This window comes from Arachis hypogaea, chromosome 14, assembly GCF_003086295.3.
Source record: "Arachis hypogaea cultivar Tifrunner chromosome 14, arahy.Tifrunner.gnm2.J5K5, whole genome shotgun sequence".
In the NCBI taxonomy this organism is placed as follows: Eukaryota; Viridiplantae; Streptophyta; class Magnoliopsida; order Fabales; family Fabaceae; genus Arachis; species Arachis hypogaea.
Window position 1 is genome coordinate 120,937,865 of NC_092049.1, and position 14,617 is coordinate 120,952,481.

General features: G+C 37.0%; 2 protein-coding genes and 1 long non-coding RNA gene across 3 annotated transcripts; 2 read left to right on the forward strand and 1 right to left on the reverse strand.

Moving 5' to 3' along the window:
• The first annotated feature begins 231 nt into the window (after positions 1-231).
• LOC112743061 (sucrose transport protein SUC7-like) lies at positions 232-741 on the forward strand. Its single transcript, XM_025792287.1, has one exon. The coding sequence runs from the start codon at positions 232-234 to the stop codon at positions 739-741; it is 510 nt and encodes a 169-aa protein (XP_025648072.1).
• A 2,300-nt stretch (positions 742-3,041) lies between these two features.
• On the forward strand, positions 3,042-5,739 carry LOC140178335 (uncharacterized). The gene is made up of 3 exons (XR_011871206.1): positions 3,042-3,545; positions 3,661-3,740; positions 3,843-5,739. It is a non-coding gene; the product is annotated as an uncharacterized lncRNA (long non-coding RNA).
• A 7,789-nt stretch (positions 5,740-13,528) lies between these two features.
• Positions 13,529-14,017, reverse strand: LOC140178698 (sucrose transport protein SUC1-like). The gene has a single exon (XM_072215925.1). The coding sequence runs from the start codon at positions 14,015-14,017 to the stop codon at positions 13,529-13,531; it is 489 nt and encodes a 162-aa protein (XP_072072026.1).
• Positions 14,018-14,617: the final 600 nt, after the last annotated feature.

Here is a 14,617-nt window from a genome sequence, read left to right on the forward strand (position 1 = left end):
TAGCCAATCTCAATGTGGAAGCTGGTTTTGGTGGCCTCCATCGCTGTCGGGATCCACCTTGTCAACGCTGTCCAGATAGCATGGCGAATACCAATCTATGTGGAGTTCGGAATACCGGATAAATTGACCTCTTTGGTGTGGCTCGTCGGCGCCGTTTCTAGCTCTGTTTTCCATCCCTTACTTAGTTATTACAGCAACACCTGTAAACTCGGGTGGTGGCACCATCCTTTTATGTTTGCGGGTGCCGTTGGCGCCACCATATCTTTTTGGACAATTGGATTCGCCAAAGACATTGGGTATGCCTTTAGAGACAACCTCTGCGATTATACTCAGTATAGTGCCTTAATCATTTTTGGGATCGGATTGTGGATGTTGGAGATTTTGATCAACATGATCGATGCCCGCTGTAGAGACTTCCTTGATGATCTTGCCAGCAGAGACCAACCAAAGAACAGACAGCCAAACCAGTTCTTCTCATTCATCATGGAAGTTAGAAATGAACTGGGTTACTTGGCCGTATTATTTAGTAGATTCGATGTTATGTTGGTATTCACAATGACAAAAGCATGTGATAGGTTCTGCGCAAATGCGAAAAGCATATCAATTTTCTCAATCCTTCTTCTACCGTTATTGACGGCTGTGGCTCTGTTCTGCGTCCAGAACAAGATAGCATTAGCTGAGGAGGAGTCAAGTGTGAGGGAAGAGGAAGATGACAGATGCGCACTAGTTAAATGCTTCTGAGAAATGTTTCGGACCATGAAGAGGTTGAATAACATGTTAGGTTTTATTCCGCCTCTTCATGGTCCGAAACATTTCTCGAAAGCATTTAACTAGTGCGCATCTGTCATCATCCTCTTCTCTCTCACTTGACTCCTCCTCAGGTAATGCTGGCTTTTTCTGGACGCAGAACACAGCCACAGTCATCAATAACGGTAGAAGGATTGAGAAAATTGATATGCTTTTCATATTTGCGCAGAACCTATCACATACTTTTGTCACAGTAAATGTCAACAAAACATCGAATCTACTAAATAAGGCGCCCAAGTAACCCAGTTCGTTTCTGACTGCCATGAAGAATGAGAGAAAATGGTATACTCGGGCATCGATCATGTTGATCGAAATCTCCAACATCCATAATCCGATCCCAAAAATGATTAAGGCGCGATGCTGAGAATACTCGGAGAGGTTGTCTCCAAAAGGGGTACCCAATGTCTTTGGCGAATCCAATTGTCAAAAAGGCTATGGTGGCGTCAACGACACCCGCAAACATAAAAGGACGGTACCGCCACCCGAGTTTACAGGTGTTACTGTAATAACTAAGTAAGGGATGGAAAACAGAGCTAGAAACGACGCCGACGAGCCACACCAAAGAGGTCCATTTATCCGGTATTCCAAACTCCACATAGATTGGTATAAACTATGCTATCTGGACATCGTTGACAAGGTGAATCCCGACAGCGATGGAGGCCACCAAAATAAGCTTCCACACTGAGATTGGCTCCGCCGGTGTGGAGCCTGTTTCTGTCGGTGAACTCATGGCTATCGAAGAAGAAGGAATGTAACTGCGCACAAAGAAGAGAGTTTGGAGGGAAGTAGAAGGTATCAGGCACAAAGAGGAAGGTATTAGAAAGTGGGCACAAAATGGAGCAGCTTTGGAGGGAGGTAGTCCTCTGCTGGTCAAGAGGTGGGTTAAAATAAATCATCCTCACTTCTTTTTATTCAACCAAAGCTTTAGTTTAACAAACTCTTATTTTAACCCACCTCTTGTCCAGCCAAGGACTACCTTCCTCCAAAGCTTCTCCTCTTTGTGTCCACATTCGAATACCTTCCTCTTTGTGTTCGATACCTTCTACCTCCTTCCAAACTCTCTTCTTTGTGCCCAGTTACATACCTTCTTCTTTGTTAGCTAAGAGTTCACCGAGTTCACCGACAGAATCTAGCTCCACACCGGCGTAGCCAATCTCAATGTGGAAGCTGGTTTTGGTGGCCTCCATCGCTGTCGGGATCCACCTTGTCAACGTTGTCCAGATAGCATGGCTAATAACAATCTATGTGGAGTTCGAAATACCGGATAAATGGACCTCTTTGGTGTGGCTCGTAGGCGCCGTTTCTAGCTCTATTTTCCATCCTTTAGTTATTACAGCAACACCTGTAAACTCAGGTGGCGGCACCATTCTTTTATGTTTGCAGGTGCCGTTGGCGCCACCATAGCTTTTTTGACAATTGGATTCGCCAAAGACATTGGGTACGCCTTTGGAGACAACCTCTCCGAGTATACTCAGTATCGCGCCTTAATCATTTTTGGGATCGGATTGTGGATGTTGGAGATTTCGATCAACATGATCGATGCCCGCTGCAGAGACTTCCTTGATGATCTTGCCAGCAGAGACCAACCAAAGAATAGACTGGCAAACCAGTTCTTCTGTAAGACCCAGAAATTTTGGAAAAATTTTATTATGAGCCAATTTCAAAATTATTTATTTATTAGAGATTTTATTTTCAGAATTTATTTCATTGAAAATAATTAAATCAGGTTTTGATAATTAAAATATAAATTTTACTTAATTTCATTATTATTGAATAATTTTCTATACTTAAATTATAAAATTTAGCAGTTGTAAAAGAATATGAATTTTATATGATTTAGTTTAAATAATTGAGATTTTAGAATTTAATATTTTAATTTCATAAGCAAGGAAAATAAATTATATCATCTCTAATTTTAAATTAAGATACTTGATTAAAATCTAATTAACAAATTGATAATTAAGTAATATTTTTAAAGTAATTTTAAGGGATTAAATTAGATTTCGAATTAATAAAATATACCCTAATTTGATTAAAATTACTAAACCCTAATCAATCCATTATCCCCAAATTAAACCCTAACCTCCCTAATACTATCAGCACCGCCATCCACCCCCTAAAACCTCCAGTTATTCACCCATTCACTGAAAAAAAGAAAGAAAGAAAAGTAGGAAGAAAGAAAGGGGACAGAGAAGAGAGGGAGATTCGAGAAAGCAGGGGGGAACGGAGGAGAAGAAGAGGAAAGAAAGGAAGGAGCTTGCCGGCGCTGTTGGGTCCGCCGCTACCGTTGCGCGCCGTTGTTGCCGCCGAGCCCAGTGTCGTCGCGTCACTGCGGCTATGCCGTCACAGATGAGGAGAGAGGCGACAGAGGGAGAGAAAATCCGCGGTGGAGAAAGAGAAAGCGCGCTCGTGAGGGATGTCAAAGTTGCGTTCCGCCGCTGTGTTGCACGAGGTTGCCGCCGTCGCCTCAAGGCTCGCCATCGTCATCCTCGGCGGGAGCCCTTGCTATCACTAGTGGAGCCGTATCCGCCGCCGGTCTGAGCTGAGAAGAAATGCATGGAGAGAGAATAGGGGGCATCGTGGGAGCTCCATCGTACCACTCCTGCCAGCCGCCGCCAAGTTCTACTGCCGATTGGAGCCCTAGCCACTACCGTCAATTGGGGTCAAAATCGTTGCTATGTTCCCAGAGCTGTCATGGAAGTGGCTGATTCGGTTCCAATTCCTCCATTGTTGAGACTGTAAGCTTTAATCCCTGCCTTGATTCCATCCTGTTCCTGTCTTTCTCCTGTTCTAGCTAAGGGAACCTAAGTCTCTGTTTAGTACTGCCATTCTGTTTTCTCTGTTGGTTGCTAGGACCATTATGGTGGTGTTGAGGCCAACAGGAAACTGTTAGAGCTGCTGTTGATGAGTTTGATATTGCTACTTCAATTCTGGTTTGTTCTTCTCCTTGATTATGTTCCATTTGCACATGTTATTGTCATTGCCACACTTGTTTTGATTTAATTCTAGTATATGCCCTGTTTTGAAATTCTCAGGGCTGTGTTCACTTTCAATACCTATTCTATTTGGATTCTCTATTCTGCTGTTACTACCATTATCGTCGTGGAATTGTTGCCGCTGCTGCCATGAAACAAAAAGGGAAGGGAGTTGTCACATTTAATCTACGCGGGTTTAACTAAATTGAGGTAGGGGATTATTCAAAAGTTAAAATATTTTGGGATTGAATACCTGATGAGTCTAGTAGATTAATGCAAGTGAATTAATTTCTGTACTTGAAATGATTTTCTGCTGTGATTGAAATTGTGGCTGAGTTGATTATTAATTTATCAAATTTTTGAGTTTATGGCAAAAAAATTATTGAATATGTTGATGTTGAACCTTTGTTTAAAAGTGGTTTTTATTGATTATGCAAAATGGATTTGGAAATGTTGATTTGAAATGTTAGTTTTGATTGGGCCGAAGTTGAAAAGAGGGGACCCGAAATGGGTGGCAAACTCCAATTTTTAGGGGAGGTGCTGTCGAAATTTTTCTAAGAATTTCGAAGTAATTTTGGGTGTGATTTCAAAAATGATTTTGATTTAAGCATCTTTAATGAGAGAAGTATGTTTGAATGTTTTTAAAGATTATTGAAGAGACTTGGATTTTTATGATTTGATTAACTTGTAGTTTTAAAACTCATGTGATTTCTAATGATGAAAAGAGATTTGATTAACTAGCAAAATACTTTAAAATAGTAAATTGAGTATAAATTCAAGGGTTTGAGAATAGGAAAGGAAAGGAAGTCTAAGGTTTTTAATGAAAAAGAGGAAGAAAGTTATTTTAAGAGATATGAAGAAAAACATGTGGTGTTAATTTGGAGGCGATTTTAGTGAGTTGTTTAAAGGTTGTCTTTGAAATTGAGGTGTAATTTAATGACAATTGAGTTGTTTGAGGTCTGGTGATGATCTTGGATAATTATAGTGCTGGATAATTATAGTAGTGTGGAGTGATGACTGTGATTGATGATGTTGGTCATGATATTGATGACAAGATTTGTGATGAATGAAACATGGTTGAGAATGATGTGGATATTGAAGAATTATGATTGAAATATTCATATGACTTATTTATTTGAATTATCTGAGATACGAGTTTCCCTAGGTAAAGTACCGTGGCTTGCCACCATGTGTACCAGGTTGAGACTCGATACTCTGTTGACCCTACGATGTAAGTGTGACCGGGCACTATATAAATTCCCGAAAATGTTACCCCCATTGAGCAATATTGATTATTTGAGAAAAAGCTATGCATAGATTCTTGGGGATGCACATCGGGGGACAGTCTAAGGACAATTCAGACTTGTCGGGTTGGCTGGATAACCGACAGATGAGCCTCATCAGCCATAGGACAGGCATGCATCATATGCATTTGTATGTTTTGATTGAATGTGCAGTTGTTTTGGTTTGCCTAATTGCTTAGCCATGTTTATCTGCTACTTGCTTTACTTGCTGTACTTGAATCTTATCTGTGATTTCCTTGTTTGTCCTGTATGTGTATGTTTATCTGAGAGACCTTTTTTAGAGGAGATGTGATGAAGATGTTTTTTTTGTTTGTGGTAATGAAAGTTGAAGTAGGTGGACTAGGTGTTCCCTGAGTATCCTAATGTATGTATTATTTGGATAGGAGCAAGCGAGGTAAGTTGGATAGGAAGTCACTAGGCACGTATTTGATCCTTTTTGCTTCTTTAAACTATTCATCTTACTGATTTGTAAATTGAAGGGATTTCTTTAAACACCTTTCAAAGTAAGCTTTGTACCAAACTTTTCAAAAAGGTTATTTCAAGGATAAACTGTTTTATGAAGAAATTAATTCTATTTGCAAGTATTTTTTTGCTTTGATAGTATTCCCTTCCCTACTGAGGACGTGTGGTTTGTTCTCACCCCAATATCTTCCACCCTTTCAGTGATAGGTTCGAAGACTCAGTTTGAAGCTGCGGGCGATTATTGACTTTATCTATGCGTTGTGTTACCTTCATAGAGTTCCCTCGCTTGTTGCTTAAGATTTTTATTTTATACAGAGGAATAGGTATTGTATCTGAGTTTTATTTTGATTTACTTGTATAAGATTTATTATTATTAGTAATTATGTAATTATTGTTAATTGGTGATGCCTGATATATGATTTTTAATGAGTTATAAACAACTTTATAGCATTTTATTAAAGATTGAAGTGCGAGTTCGAACTAAAGGCTCAATATTAAATAGTTAGTAAGGAAAATAGGTTAGTAAGACCTTACTTTTGGTACAATCATGACGTATTGAAGGTTGGGTTGTTACATTATGGTATCAGAGCAGTTCATCCTGATTAGAGTCTTGAGAATGGACTGACTATACTTTATTGTATACTCTGAGTGTCTGTCATGTTATAGGTCTTGTCTGAATGACGAGAATTAGAGCTTTATGTACATGACTGTCTATTGATTAACACTGCTAGCTTACCGTTGCATATCTGTTGATATTAAGTCTGGCCAACTTAATATTGTTAATTTATGTGTACGCGAAAGTTAACGGGTTATCATAGATGAAATAGAAGTAATAGGTAACGCTTATAACACGATTTGGGAAAGTTAGGGGTTAATTCCTGAGGTTACTTTGTTATATGTCTCGAAATTCTGCTGAGGACATGCGACTTGTTCCTCCTTGATGTGCCCTGAAGTCCTTATTTGAGATTTCTTTCTTGAAAAATAGTTTGACTATTTTCCAACCCTATCCCTTCGTTTATATGCTTTTTGCTTTATGTTGTTTAAACTCTTTTTCTTAACTCGTGTACTTTGAAATAACAGAGTGATCATTGAGATCTTTGCGATTTTGCTATCGATTAAGTTGTTTTCCTTGAGAGTATTGCATTCTTTTTGAATTAGCTACAAATTTGTTTGAATTGTCATATTCTGTGAACTGATTTCCTTTTTGCATATTTCAATCCTCTTGAAAATCTTTATAGGATTGTGATATTAAGTGTCCTATTCACTCTTGTTTTAAATTTTTTTTTTAAAGAACTTTTGGTTTATTGTTGTGCAAGTTGTTATTGATTTTGCATTCTTTTACTTCAACGGTGTATCCCTTTACTGTAAGTTAAACTTGGTTTGGTGCGACATAACCATCTATTGAAATTTTAATAAAATCGTTTTTGACTTTGCCTACATTTCTTTACCTTAAACTTTGAAAATTTTTGTGTACGGTTTAAATTTGTTTATTTGTAATACATCCTCTATTCCTTTTTATGAGTACAATTTTATCTCAGGTTTCCTTCTAGCTAGAGTGCAGTTTTATGCATGCTTTTGTTTAGTCGGTATTTAAATACCTTTCGGAGTGTTTGAGAAAATATAATTTTGCCCTTACCCAAATTAAATCTTTTCTTTTCAAAATTTGCATAGTTTATTTCAAATTAAATTTATATTGGAATAAAGCCACGTTTAAGTTCTTGTTATTCTTTTGAAGGATGTTTGCTGCTTATCTTTTCTTTTAGACCGCGAAATAAATTTTTCGCAAATTTTCCATTCTTTTATGAATAATGCATTTAAAAATATTTTTAATCGTACTCTTGAGTTCTGTGAACCTTTTTTTGTGTTTAAGATATTCTTTTCTGCAAATCTCATGCTTTTTTGATTTAGCTTGAACTCATTTCAAAATATTGTATTGTTTTTCATTTTGTTGGTCCTATCAAATTCTTTTGATTTAAATTTTTTATTCGAAATACGATTTGATTCTCCTTTTTAGCGCATCTCAATGTCCTTGAATATCCTTATGAGGTTGCGATTTCAAGAATACCCTTGGAATTTTGGTTTTAGGTCTTTTTAAAGAAATTTCAAGTCAATCTTTTCTTGCCTGATTGTGTCCATAGCCTTCTTTTAAATCTGATAAAGATGTTTTGAATTTAGCATGCTTTTATTCATATGAGTTCTTGAAAGCATATGTATTTTGAGACCTTGCCTCAAATCCCCTTTTTGAAACAAATTTGGATTCTTTTCAACTTTATTGCAATTTCACTACATATCTCTAATTGACTAAATATTTATGAATTTTTGAGAAATTACTTTTGGTTTTTAGCTTAATTAAATTTCATCTTTCAAACTTCACATATTCTATCTTTACTTTAAGAATAATTTTGAATTAAAAGAACTTGATTTTCCTTCTAATCCTATTGCAATTTTATGCGTATTTTTGTTTGATTATATGTTTAAGCATACTTTGAGATTCTTGAAGGAAGATTTTGTTTCTATTTTACATAACCTTCATTTTACGAACCTCACGTAATATATTTCAACCCAGGTATGTTTTGAAGCAAAGCAAACATCTATACTTTTGTTAATTTCTTTAAATATTTATTTCATATCTTCTCTTTTTACAAAGTAACATAATTTTCCTCTTAAGTTCAAATATTCTTTACGGACATTCCATTTAATTGTGTTCCTAAACATTCTCTTAAATTTTGTAAACGACGTCCTTGACTTTGGTCATTCTCTTCTTATGAGTCTTATACTTTAAATTCAGTTTGAATTCAATTCTAACGAATGTACCATTTTCTTCTCATCGTCTCTATTGAAGTTCCTTGAACTCTTCATACATCCGCCTCTTATTTTTATAAAATACTATTTGAAACTGTATGAGTACCTATCCTGGTCATTACACTTCCTTATATAAATCCTATACTCTTTGACATGACATTAAAATTAACTTCGTACAACACCGATCCTTGAATCTTTGAAAATGTTAAGTGTTCCTTTTAATCCGGCCATATTGGCTTATGTTCCAATCGTGCCGTGTAATTTGCGTGTTGTTTGCCCTTTTTCTTTTTTTGAGATGTAATTTATATTTTTTTGCTTCATAATTTGTACCATACGCATATCTTGATCTGTTTACACTTCTAACTATATTAAAACTCTTGCAAAACAATTATTGATCTTATATTCTATCATGAGCTATGAAACCCTTGGGGTTGTCTGAAGTTCTTCCGTTGCAATGCATCACTATTGTCCTTAACCATTCTTCTTTTATAAAATCTCATACTTCCTCGATTCAGTTTGAATCTATTTCTTTCCAGTAATCTCATTGCTTGTATATCCTTATTTACTTGTGATCTTAGTAGTTCTTCAAATATTTGCAAGGGTTGTTTTTGTCACTTGTCCTTCTTTTTCTGAGGTCTTGTGTCCTTCTAAGTAAACTCGAGATTTGTTTTAATGTCAGTGCGACCTTTAGGTATAGCAAGCGATACATTAGTTCTTAGCACACAGTTAGTGAATGCGAAAGGTAAAATTGGTAAATGTGCGATGCCATAGAATGCTGTGGAGCTTTGTTTTATACGAAAGAGTTTTGTTGAAGTTACGTTTGTGAGTAGTTAGATTTGCAAAATGTTTGACGAAGTTGAAAACCCTCGGATGAGTTGTTTAATGAAGTACAGTTGAGAATGGTAGAGATAAGTTATATTGAAGTTTGAATAGTTGAATATCTGAAATTGGTGCGAGATCAGTGTGTGAATGTTAAGCATGTTGTTTTAAGCCCAGCCTATTTTATAACCTTTCGCCGCCTTGCTCTACCATTACATATTTGAACCATGTCATCATTTGCATCAAACTTGCTTATTAATTTCTGCCTTGCAGACACACTCCTACCCTTATATCTTTATACTATATGATAATCAAAGTATTTAAAACTATATAAATATGAATGCTAAGGTTCTTTGCTTTTTCATAAAATGTTAAAAACATATAATGTTTTCTGTAATATGCTAATTTTCGAGGACGAAAATTTTTATAAGTAGGGTAAGGTGTAAGACCCAGAAATTTTGGAAAAATTTTATTATTAGCCAATTTCAAAATTATTTATTTATTAGAGATTTTATTTTCAGAATTTATTTCATTGAAAATAATTAAATCAGGTTTTGATAATTAAAATATAAATTTTACTTAATTTCATTATTATTGAATAATTTTCTATACTTAAATTATAAAATTTAGCAGTTGTAAAAGAATATGAATTTTATATGATTTAGGTTAAATAATTGAGATTTTAGAATTTAATATTTTAATTTCATAAGCAAGGAAAATAAATTATATCATCTCTAATTTTAAATTAAGATACTTGATTAAAATTTAATTAACAAATTGATAATTAAGTAATATTTTTAAAGTAATTTTAAGGGATTAAATTAGATTTCGAATTAATAAAATATACCCTAATTTGATTAAAATTACTAAACCCTAATCAACCCATTATCCCCAAATTAAACCCTAACCTCCCTAATACTATCAGCACCGCCATCTAACCTCTATAACCTCCAGTTATTCACCCATTCACTAAAAAAAGAAAGAAAGAAAAGCAGGAAGAAAGAAAAGGGACAGAGAAGAGAGGGAGATTCGAGAAAGCAGGGGGGAACGGAGGAGAATGAGAGGGAAGAAAGGAAGGAGCTGGCCGGCGCTATTGGGTCCGCCGCCACCGTCGCGCGCCGTTGTTGCCGCCGAGCCCACTGCCGTCGCGTCACTGCGGCTATGCCGTCACAGATGAGGAGAGAGGCGACAGAGGGAGAGAAAATCCGCGGTGGAGAAAGAGAAAGCGCGCTCGTGAGGGATGTCAAAGTTGCGTTCCATCGTTGTGCTGCACGAGGTTGCCGCCGTCGCCTCAAGGCTCGCCATCGTCATCCTCGGCGGGAGCCCTTGCTGTCACTAGTGGAGCCGTATCCGCCGCCGGTCTGAGCTGAGAAGAAACACATGGAGAGAGAACAGGGGGCTTCGTGGGAGCTCCATCGTACCACTCCTGCCAGCCGCCGCCCAGTCCTGCTGCCAATTGGAGCCCTAGCCATTGCAGTCAATTGGGGTCAAAATCGTTGCTATGTTCCCAGAGCTGTCATGGAAGTGGCTGATTCGGTTCCAATTCCTCCATTGTTGAGACTGTAAGCTTTAATCCCTGCCTTGATTCCATCCTTTTCCTGTCTTTCTCCTGTTCTAGCTAAGGGAACCTATGTCTCTGTTTAGTACTGCCACTCTGTTTTCCCTGTTGGTTGTTAGGACCATTATGGTGGTGTTGAGGCCAACAAGAAACTGTTAGAGCTGCTGTTGATGAGTTTGATATTGCTACTTCAATTCTGGTTTGTTCTTCTCCTTGATTATGTTCCATTTGCACATTTTATTGTCATTGCCACGCTTGTTTTGATTTAATTCTAGTATATGCCCTGTTTTGAAATTCTCAGGGCTGTGTTCACTTTCAATACCTATTCTATTTGGATTCTCTATTCTGCTGTAACTACCATTATCATCGTGGAATTGTTGCCGCTGCTGCCATGAAATAAAAAGGGAAGGGAGTTGTCACATTTAATCTACGCGGGTTTAACTAAATTGAGGTAGGGGATTATTCAAAAGTTAAAATATTTTGGGATTGAATACCTGATGAGTCTAGTAGATTAATGCAAGTGAATTAATTTCTGTACTTGAAATGATTTTCTGCTGTGATTGAAATTGTGGCTGAATTGATTATTAATTTATCAAATTTTTGAGTTTATGGCAAAAAAATTATTGAATATGTTGATGTTGAACCTTTGTTTGAAAGTGGTTTTTATTGATTATGCAAAATGGATTTGGAAATGTTGATTTGAAATGTTGGTTTTGATTGGGCCGAAGTTGAAAAGAGGGGACCCGTAATGGGTGACAAACTCCAATTTTTAGGGGAGGTGCTGTCGAAATTTTTCTAAGAATTTCGAAGTAATTTTGGATGTGATTTCAAAAATGATTTTGATTTAAGCATCTTTAATGAGAGAAGTATGTTTGAATGTTTTTAAAGATTATTGAAGAGACTTGGATTTTTATGATTTGATTAACTTGTAGTTTTAAAACTCATGTGATTTCTAATGATGAAAAGAGATTTGATTAACTAGAAAAATACTTTAAAATAGTAAATTGAGTATAAATTCAAGGGTTTGGGAATAGGAAAGGAAAGGAAGTCTAAGGTTTTTAATGAAAAAGAGGAAGAAAGTTATTTTAAGAGATATGAAGAAAAACATGTGGTGTTAATTTGGAGGCGAGTTTAGTGAGTTATTTAAAGGTTGTCTTTGAAATTGAGGTGTAATTTAATGACAATTGAGTTGTTTGAGGTCTGGTGATGATCTTGGATAATTATAGTGCTGGATAATTATAGTAGTGTGGAGTGATGACTGTGATTGATAATGTTGGTCATGATATTGATGACAAGATTTGTGATGAATGAAACATGGTTGAGAATGATGTGGATATTGAAGAATTATGATTGAAATATTCATATGACTTATTTATTTGAATTATCTGAGATACGAGTTTCCCTGGGTAAAGTACCGTGGCTTGCCACCATGTGTACCAGGTTGAGACTCGATACTTTGTTGACCCTACGACGTAAGTGTGACCGGGCACTATATAAATTCCCGGAAATGTTACCCCTATTGAGCAATATTGATTATTTGAGAAAAAGCTATGCATAGACTCTTGGGGATGCACGTCGGGGGACAGTCTAAGGACAATTCAGACTTGTCGGGTTGGCTGGATAACCGACAGATGAGCCTCATCAGCCATAGGACAGCATGCACCATATGCATTTGTATGTTTTGATTGAATGTGCAGTTGTTTTGATTTGCCTAATTGCTTAGCCATGTTTATCTGCTACTTGCTTTACTTGCTGTACTTGAATCTTATCTGTGATTTTCTTGTTTGTCCTGTATGTGTATGTTTATCTGAGAGACCTTTTTTAGAGGAGATGTGATGAAGATGTTTTTTTTTTTGTTTGTGGTAATGAAAGTTGAAGTAGGTGGACTAGGTGTTCCCTGAGTATCCTAATGTATGTATTATTTGGATAGGAGCGAGCGAGGTAAGTTGGATAGGAAGTCACTAGGCACGTATTTTATCCTTTTTGCTTCTTTAAACTATTCATCTTACTGATTTGTAAATTGAAGGGATTTCTTTAAACACCTTTCAAAGTAAGCTTTGTACCAAACTTTTCAAAAAGGTTATTTCACGGATAAACTGTTTTATGAAGAAATTAATTCTATTTGCAAGTATTTCTTTGCTTTGATGGTATTCCCTTCCCTACTGAGGACGTGTGGTTTGTTCTCACCCCAATATCTTCCACCCTTTCAGTGATAGGTTCGAAGACTCAGTTTGAAGCTGCGGGCGATTATTGACTTTATCTATGCGTTGTGTTACTTCATAGAGTTCCCTCGCTTGTTGCTTAAGATTTTTATTTTATACAGAGGGATAGGTATTGTATCTGAGTTTTATTTTGCTTTACTTGTATAAGATTTATTATTATTAGTAATTATATAATTATTGTTAATTGGTGATGCCTGATATATGATTTTTAATGAGTTATAAACAACTTTATAGCATTTTATTAAAGATTGAAGTGCGAGTTCGAACTAAAAGCTCAATATTAAATAGTTAGTAAGGAAAATAGGTTAGTAACACCTTACTTTTGGTACGATCATGACGTATTGAAGGTTGGGTTGTTACATCTTCTCATTCATCATGGCAGTCGGAAATGAACTGGGTTACTTGGCCACAGTATTTAGTATATTCGATGTTATGTTGGCATTCACCATGACAAAAGCATGTGATAGGTTCTGCACAAATGCGAAAAGCATATATATTTTTTCAATCCTTCTTCTATCGTTATTGACGGCTGTGGCTCTGTTCTGCGTCCAGAACAAGATAGCATTACCTAAGGAGGAGTCAAGTGTGAGGGAAGAGGGAAGAGGAGTCAAATGCTTCCGAGAAATGTTTCGGACCATGAAGAGGCTGAATAACATGTTGGGTTTTATTCCGCCTCTTCATGGTCCGAAACATTTCTCGAAAGCATTTAACTTGTGCGCATCTGTCATCATCCTCTTCTCTCCCACTTGACTCCTTCTCAGGTAATGCTAGCTTTTTCTGGACGCAGAACACAACCACAGCCGTCAATAACTGTAGAAGAAGGATTGAGAGAATTGATATGCTTTTCATATTTGCGCAGAACCTATCACATGCTTTTGTCACGGTGAATGCCAACAAAACATCGAATATGCTAAATAAGGTAGCCAAGTAACCCAGTTTATTTCTGACTGCCATGAAGAATGAGAAGAATTGGTATGCCAGTCTGATCTTTGGTTGGTCTCTGCTAGCAAGATCATCTAGGAAGTCTCTGCAGCGGGCATCGATCATGTTGATCGAAATCTCCAACATCTATAATCCGATCCCAAAAATGATTAAGGCGCGATGCTGAGTATACTCGGAGAGGTTGTCTCCAAAGGCGTGCCCAATGTCTTTGGCGAATCTAATTGTCAAAAAAGCTATGGTGGGGCCAACGGCACCCGCAAACATAAAAGGACGGTGCTGCCACCCGAGTTTACAGGTGTTCTGAACTAAGTAAGGGATGGAACTCAGAGCTAGAAACGGCGCCGATGAGCCACACCAAAGAGATCCATTTATCCGGTATTCTGAACTCCACAAAGATTGGTATTAGCTATGCTATCTGGACAGCGTTGACAAGGAGGATCCTGACAACAATGGAGGCCACCAAAACAAGCTTCCACATTGAGATTGGCTCCGCCGGTGTGGAGCCTGATTCTGTCGGTGAACTCATGGCTATTGAAGAAGAAGGTATGTAACTGCGCACAAAGAAGAGAGTTTGGAGGGAGGTAGAAGGTATCAGGCACAAAGAGGAAGGTATTAGAAAGTGGGCAAAAAGACGAGCAGCTTTGGAGGGAGGTAGTCCTCTGCTACTCAAGAGGTGGGTTAAAATAAATCATCATCACCTTATTTTTCTTCAACCAAAGCTTTAGT

Excerpts from the sequence above, each read along its gene's own strand:
- LOC112743061 (XM_025792287.1), top strand. The coding sequence starts at position 232 with ATGTTTGCGGGTGCCGTTGGCGCCACCATATCTTTTTGGACAATTGGA.
- LOC140178698 (XM_072215925.1), bottom strand. The coding sequence starts at position 14,017 with ATGTTGGAGATTTCGATCAACATGATCGATGCCCGCTGCAGAGACTTC.